Here is an 8335-nt window from a genome sequence, read left to right as displayed (position 1 = left end):
CTAGACTTTTACCTTATCAGTTGCAATCCTGTTAGGTGTACCTCAGGAACCACCCTGTCATCTCATTTAAATTTCTTAGCACCCATTTGAAGATAATAACTTCAGGAAAGTCATACGTGACTACCCTGAAGACAAGGAAGTGTGACTCTCCCATGAGAAGAGAAGCCACCCACAGCACCCTTGGGTACCTCTTGTTCTTGGTCTGAGCACCTTTCAATTAACTCAAATGCTTAAATTCAGAGCTTTAAAAAAATCTCTTTTTAATAAGCTCCAACTCTGTTGGGTCCTCTTGCAATTCTTTTCCATGGTGAAGTCAAAGATCTAGCTGTGGGGCTAGAGAGATGCCTCAGGAGTTAAGAGCACTGGCTATTCTTGCAGAGGACCCGGGTTTGAAACCAGGGAATCTGATGCCCTCTTCTGGACTCCATGAGCACCAGGCATGCACAGGCAAAACATTCACATACATAAAATAAAAATAAGTAAAATCCTTAAGAAAGATGCAGCTGTGCCTGAGCCAATGTCCCTAAAGGATACAGGAAGTCCTTTCATGGATGGCAGCTTGGAGCATTATCACTGCCCCTGCTGCCACTGACCCATGTCCCCACTGTCACCATCTTGGAAGGTAGATCTGTTCTGACTTCTGTTGGCCAAGCTAGAGCTCATGAAACAGTCCTTTCAGTCTATGTTGGGAATCAGATCAAGAGGATCATGTGTCCTCAACTGTAATATCAACAGAAGTGTCCTTGGCTGGGACCATGGGATTGTCTCACCCCACAGAACTAAGGCAGGAAAACAGGGGAGGACTTATAACCTGGAACCCCATTTGGTTTTGGGGATAGAGAGATGGCTCAATGGTTAAGAGCATTGGATGCTCTTGCAGAGGACCCAGGTTCAGTTCCCAGCACCCACATGGCAGCTAACAACCATCCATAACTCCAGTTCCTGGGGATCTGACACCCTCTTCTGACCTCCTCAGGCATTGCATGACATAGGTGCACTTGCATACATGCAGGCAATATACTCTTACACATAAAATACAAATAATAAATAAAATATTTAAAAAATTAAAATTAGCTTTGGATTCAAGAGATAAAATGGTTAGGACTCTCCCAGCGTTGAAATGCCTTGTGATAAGGGTGAGTCTTCAGGAAGCACTGACTCCAGAAGGTTTCCACGGCCTGGCTCCTACCTTATCCACATGCTGCTGTCCTTGACCAACACGCTTCTCATCCCAAGGCCTCTAAAATTACAATTCCATTTTCCAGTTGTGTGACTTAAGGTCTTTGTGGCCTCAAAATGCCTTCAGTTGAAACGTAATATGATGAGCTTTGAGTTTTGCCAGACCAGGGCCACCATTGCAAGGCATCACTCCTCCATCTCCAGCATGTCATACTTTATGATCTTGAGAAACAGAACCAAACTAAGACAGTCCCAGAATGGCAGTGCAAGCGTATGCATGGTTCGCACAGGAAAATTCCCAGGTGATGGCCTGGGCCTCTGAGTTCCACAGGGGACAATTTGGGTGACCTCCTCATCTAGTTACCCTTCTCTTGAGAGCACTGCCCTGCCTTGTGCCCAGTGACCCTCCTAAACTCTAGCTCTTTGTGCCCATTTTCCTCTCCAATGCCCAGCATCTTCTTTCTCTTCCTTCTCAACTCCGAGGCCTGTTTATTTTTCCTTCCAAGAAAGAAGGGTGTGGGAAGGTTTGATTTACTGAAATTTTCTCTCCTGGAAACTTTCCTTGCTCTTTTTCAGAGGACTTCTTTCAGAGGATTTATTTTTATTTTATGGGTATAAGTATTTTGCCTGTATGTGTTTATATGTACTGGTAGGTATGCAATATCCACAGAGTCTAGAAAAGGGTCACAGAGACACCATGTAGGTACTGGGAACAGAACCCAGAATAATAATTATGTGTCAGATATATTGTTTTGATATGAAAAGAGGGGTTGGGGAGATGGCTTGGTGGATAAAGCACTTGCCATGCAGTGTGAGGACTGGAGTTCGAATCCTCAGCCCCCAACTGAAAGCCAGGCAGATGTGGTGGCCTGCTTGTAATGGCATGCTCAGGAGGCAGAGACAGGAGATTCTCAGAGAAAACTGGCTAACTGAACTTGCCAAATCTGTGAGTTACAGTTAGTTGTTCATGGAAAGACCCTGCCTCAGTAAACAAGGTAGAGAGCTATCAAGGAGGACATGTGATGTCAACCTCTGGCCTTCACACATGTGTACACATACACATGTATACCCCTACACACATGCAAATATACATACACAACACACACACACACACACACACACACACACAAGCAAAAAGGTTCCCAACCTTGGCTAATCCGTGTACCTCTCTGGAGAACCACACCACCCTCTGAAGCAAATGTGAGATTTCCAAAGTTTTAGAGTAAACCCTATCCTGTGCCTGTTTCTGTGGCAACAGCAGCAGCTGGGGGCTGTGTGTTTGTGCCCCCTGTGGGTACAGTGTCTGTCCTGAACTCAGACACAGAACACCAGAGCAGCATGTGCTTTCAGACATCTGAGTTTTTGCTTTTGTTTGAGTTTGTATGTGGCAGGGGAAACATGTGTGTGCATGTGTGGAGAAGACAGAGGTCAGCCTCGGGTGTTGTTCTCAGAAGCCATCCATCCCTGTATTTGAAACAGGTTGTCTCACCGGCCTGAAGGTCACCAATTTCGTTAGACTGGCTGGCCAGTGAGTCCCAGGAATCCTCCATCTTTACCTTCCAAGCTCTGGGATTACAAGCATGTCCCACCACTCCTGGCTTTTTACTTGGGTAAAGTACTTAACCAACTGAACCATCTCCCCAGCCCCTGCCCCACTGTTTTATAAACAGAAAGAAGGAGAGAGAGTGTTCAGACCCACCTCTTTCTGAACAATGATCTGGCTTAAGAGATCTCAGACACAGTCTAATGACTAAGAAGGCTGAGTAATCCTGGATAATTTGATTAAATACAATTGCTATTGGTGGAGTATGTGTGTGTGTGCCAGACTCAGGGTGAGTTACAGGAAGTGGTGAGCAATGAGGGTTAGAGGAGACAAATTATGAAACACATCATAGGCCACGTGAAGACCATTTCATTTCATCCTTAGGAATGGGGAGGGTGGGTTTTGCTGTTTTGGTTTGGTTTTTATTTTATGTGTACGAATGTATTGCCTGCATGTATGTAAACACACCCATGTTGTGAAATGCCCATGGAGATCAGAAGAGGGTATCAGATCCCCTGGAACTGGAGTTATGGATGGTTGTTAGCCACCATGTGGGTACTGGGAACCAAACCTGGGTCCTCTGTGAGAACAGCCAGTGCTCTTAACTGCTGAATCATCTTTCCGGCCCCCTTGGTTTTGACATATAAGGAAGTTGATATAGAATTGAAAAAACAAAGAAAGCTTAGAAAAGGTTAGTATAGTAACTATCATTGGAGAGTATTAGACACTCATGAAAAATATTTAGAAGGTGAATTTGCCAGAACTTTGGAAGAACTGCAGATGGCAGACCTGTGAACAGATGATTCCCATGGATGGGTCCAAGGATGATGACTTGGGTCATTTGGTGGGTGTTAGTGTCAAGAAGATGAAAATGGAGGAAGTGGGTTCTTTCCTTCTTGCTTTCTTTCTAGCCCTTACCCCAACTTTCAGGGTTTAGATTTCTACATCCAAGAATGTGTGATAGAGATAAGCCAAAGAGTTAGCAGAAGCAGTTAGTTACACAAGACCAGAGACGAAAGATTATGAATGGCAAATTGCCTATTGTGACTGTGTATGCTAAGCAGTCCTGGAAAAATGTCAGTGTTATGCAAGACGGAGCTCAAAGAAAAGCTTTTGTTATGTGAAGTCCCAGAAGAGAAAAGCAAAACTCATGTCTTTGAAAAAGAGAAAATAGAGTTCAAGTACTTTGTTTTATACTGTTGTTTCTACTTGCTATTTATTATTATGCCTAAGACGGTTGGGAGATGGCTTAGTGGATAAAGCACTGTTTGCAAGTGTGAGGACTGGAGCTCAGATCCACAGCACCCATATAAAGGCTGGGTGAATATGGTGGCCCACTTCTAATCCCAGTCAGTAATCAGAAGTGGGAGACAGGGATTCCCAGAGCAAGCTGGCTGGCTAGACTAACTAATCAACTAGCTTTGGGTTCAGTTGAGAGACCCTATCTCAGCGAATAAGGTGGAAAGTGATAGAGGAACACACCTGACATCAACCACTGGCCTACACACACACACACACACACACACACACACCTGATATCAACCACCACAGGGGGCAGCATCCTGACTGGCAAAGCCCAGCACTCACTCCTGCATGCATCCTGACAGTCACCTTGAGGCCCTTCCCCATCATTTGCTGAGGAACCTTCATCAGCACCATGGCTCCATCATACTCACTTTTTGGGGTGCCTAGAACCCTGTTTGATCCCTCAGTGCCTTAAAGACTATAGTTGTGGGGCCAGGGAAGATGACTAAGTGAGTAAGCTGCTTACCATATAAGCATGAGGATCTGAGTTCAGATCCCCAGCCAACTACAAAAAGCCAGGTGTGGCAGTACATGTCTGTAACCCCAGTGTTGGGGATGCAGAGCTAGGTAGTTCCCCAGGGGCTCGGGGGTCAGCCAGTCTGTGGAGTAGAAAGCTCTAGGTTCAGTGAGACAGCCTGTCTAAAAACTAACATGTAGGGCAATATAGGAAGACATCTGATGTTGATCCCTGGTTTCAACACGCCCAAACATGAGCAAGCACCCCTGCACACACACACACACACGCACACACACACACACACACACACACCTGACATCAACCACTGGCCTGCACACACACACACACACACACACACACACACACACACACAGAATGGTGCCTAAGGCTGAGGATGCAGCTCAGTTGGTAGGCTACTTGCCTTTTGGGAACCCTTCCCAGGGTCCCTGTAGTATAATTTGTAACTTAAGGATGCACATGTTCAGTTTGTCATCAAATAAAATAAGACAACCATAGAACAGCATATACAAAAGTGTAGCTGGGCACACCACCTCTAATCCCATCACTTAGGAGACAGGCACAGGAAGGCAGATCTCTGAGGTTGAGGGGATGTATAGCTCTAGCTGTCTTGGAACTCTCTGTAGACCAGGCTGGTGTCAAACTCACAGAGATCCACCTGCCTCTACCTCCCGAGTGCTAGGACTAAAGGCATACCCCACTATGTGGGTGTCTGATAACCTTTTGATCTTGTTTTTGTTTTGTTTTGTTTTTTTCAACACAGCCCAAGCCAGGTCTATCCCCTCCTTCTTCAAACATCCTGTCATTATTTCCTAGGGCTTGCTCTTTCTTAGACCAACCCTCATCACCTTTTCTGTGGCTCCTGCCTTATGCTCCTGGAACACCGGGAATCAGTGCCACCCATCCCAGAATATTCTACCATTGAGTTGCTGTTGCTTGCTGGATTTGGATTTCATTTGGTAGTGGGATTTAGCAGGAGACATTTACAGCAGGCCTTTCACGTCTCTGCAGAGGCTACTCTGCCTTGCTGGACTATAGGCCTTTTTCTTGCATCTCATAGAGTTGAGCTCTAAGGATTGGAGTGGTGTTTTCTTGGGTTCTCCCTGAGCCTTTTAAGGCCTTTGGCTCCACTCATGAGCCTTTATGGCTGCTCCCAGAACAAGAAGTAATACCCCTTCCCTCATTAATCATTTCATTCATACACTCGGTTGGACTATCTTTTGAATGATTTCCATTCCAGCCCAACAAGTTTCCAGCTTAGAAAATGCCAAGCGTGGTAGCTTACCCCCCGCCACTCATCTTAACCCAGGAATTTGGTCTTCTGAAAGAGCTCTCAAGCCACACCCTGTTTCCTTAGTACCCTGGGAATTAGTCACATCTTTTTAAAACTTATCAAGTGATGAAGTAGTCTCCACGGTTGGGTGCACCTTGGTCTCCACAGCAGGAGGTTGGAGGGACCCATCAGTCACAGCTCAGACTACAGGTAGATCCTGCAGGCACCTCCCTCTAGGGCCCGCCCTTTGAGTCAGACAATAAATTAATCCTCTTCTCTTTGGGCAGTGTCCCCCTTTCCTGGTATTCTCTGTCCTACATCCTGAGGGGAAGCCAGAAGAACCCTCTCCTGCTGCCATGAACTCTGCCATCACCAGCTGCGAGCCTCCCAACTGCTTGGTGAGTGCTGGTGGGGATGGAAGGGGGCACAGAAAGAGGAGCAGGAGGGAGGCCTAGAGGAGGCCCGGTATGGAGTTTGGTCTCTTGATCCCTTTACTTAGCTTCAGACTATCAGACAGGAGTGGCAGCTCTCTCAGGGAATCTCACCCCAGGTCACACCGGGATTGTATGCATAGAACTTTCCCTGAGCCCTGGACTGTGAAAGAGGAAGGAATAGGGACGAGGCTGTATCCCTCTTATCCTCTTCCGCTCACCAGGTGGACTCTGAAGAGGAACATCTAAATATCTGTTTTCCATGCTTCCCAGTATTAGGTTTTCTTTCTAAAGCCCTGAGCCCAAGTCAAAGGAAACAGAGACAGCCCAGGGGTGCCTTCAACTTTATTCTCTTCCTTACAAGCCAATGCAGCAGGTATTTCTATTTCTGTTACATAGAAGACAAGCCCGAGGCCCAAACAAATCAGGCCTCAGTGAGCCCTGTGAAGCCTCTCCAGATAGTCCCTGAACCTTGGTCCTACTACCCTCTCCAGTCTATTTTGGTCACTTAAAAATAACAGGGCATGATGGGCCTTTAATCCCAGCACTCAGGAGGCAGAGACAGGTGGATCTTTGTGAGTTCAAGGCCAGCCTAGTCTACATAGTGAGTTCCAGGCCAGCTTGGGCTACAGGAAGACCCTGCCTCAAAAAGACCAAAAGTAAAATAACTGAGTTGGAGACCCTCCATCCTTGCCAGTGCACAGGGGCAAAGGCCAGGACTGAAGCCTATCAAACCCAAGGGTTGGGGACAGGGACCACCTGTACACCGGGTTGGGCTCAATCACTGCCCTCTGGAAGCACAACAGCCACTGCCCACCCTTCATGTATTCCTAGCATTCTCTTCTGAGAAAGTGAAGTGTCCTTAGGGAAAAACGCTTCCCACCTGGCCTCACCTCAGAATTATTTCTCTATCTTTTGGAGGTTTAGGAATGAAAAACAATTAGGGAAGTATGTTGAAGATTCTACTTCCTAGGGACTATGGAGTTTCCCAGATCTTGGGTTTCCATGAAATAAATTTCCATGGAGAGTAGGGGCCTGGAACTATTGCATGAACTTGTCCCAGAGATTCATAAACAGATGTTTGCTCTCACCAGATAGGGCACCAACAACAGATCAAAATAATGATTCCACCCAAGTCTAGTGTGACAAACCAATGAGTTTATTTGTTTTACTTATAGAAGCTTAGCTAGCCCCACAGCAGCTGCAATTACCCAACAGTCTTTGACCAGCATGGATGATGATGTCTCCATTGCTGTGTAGATGGAGACCCCCTTCAGTTAACTTCCCACACTGTATATACTCTAGCACCTCCAGACACCAGAATTACATACATCTGTCAGGGAGGGACAGGAGAGAGGGAAATCTCAGGTGAGGGTCTAGTGACTGTTACTGACTCATCCCTCCATGAAGGGACATCAACAGAGCTACTCTTGTGGGTCTTGCCTTTCAAGTAGTCACAGTGCTCCGATGAAGATGATGATGCTTGCTTTGTTAAGAGGACAGATTCTACAACACTCTACCTCTTCCTCTGGTTCTTACCTTCTTTCTGTCTCCGCTTCTGTGATGTCCCCTGGGCCTTGGAGAGGGTGATAATGATATTTGATTATCTTCTTCCAACTATACCTGAATATTAGGCTATTGTGACACAGCAAAGGTCGTTTAGCCTCAGAAACTTGACTGGTTTTGAGGCTTTGCAGTATACTTCTCATTGCAGAATGACCAGTAATATACGGGCACACACACAAATGTGTAGAAAGCAACTGACAGGCGTATCACATCTAGTCAATAAAACAATAGCCTTTACTGCTTCCCTGCTGGGTCCTATGACCTCCCTAACCCCAGAATTCTGCCCTGGATTACAGCATCAGACGGGCGTTTCCTCCTGTGAAGTAGGCCCTAAATCTGTATGAAAAATTTGTTGGTTATAGGCTAATTTCTCCTTGTCCTGCAGCCACAACATGCAGGGTCTTCAGCAATAGGCTTACCATCTAGTTCTGGCATGCACACCCACAGTGGGAATAGCGTTATAGTTCACAGGGCCTCAGGGACCTTCCTGGTCAACAAGTGACTGGGAGATAGTCCACCCTGGAACTGGGATTTTATGACTCCTGGGAATGTCTTTTTCTATA

The 8335-nt window shown here is 46.2% G+C and overlaps 1 protein-coding gene across 2 annotated transcripts in view; it reads left to right on the top strand.

The window, feature by feature from the left end:
* The first annotated feature begins 5917 nt into the window (after positions 1-5917).
* Positions 5918-8335, top strand: part of LOC103726069 (solute carrier family 23 member 1-like) — a 55647-nt gene continuing 53229 nt past the window's right edge. For both annotated transcript variants that reach the window (XM_029558870.1, XM_029558869.1), the window contains exons 1-2: positions 5918-5985; positions 6063-6173. In XM_029558870.1, coding sequence (XP_029414730.1) covers positions 6132-6173 — 42 coding nt within the window. In that variant the 5' untranslated portion in view covers positions 5918-5985; positions 6063-6131. The remainder of the gene's footprint in view (positions 5986-6062; positions 6174-8335) is intronic.

The sequence above is a fragment of the Nannospalax galili genome, unplaced genomic scaffold (genome assembly GCF_000622305.1).
Source record: "Nannospalax galili isolate Female #2095 unplaced genomic scaffold, S.galili_v1.0 scaffold307, whole genome shotgun sequence".
Taxonomy (NCBI): domain Eukaryota; kingdom Metazoa; phylum Chordata; class Mammalia; order Rodentia; family Spalacidae; genus Nannospalax; species Nannospalax galili.
The sequence above is the reverse complement of the archived record's forward strand: the minus strand, read 5'-3'. Positions and strand labels throughout refer to the sequence as shown.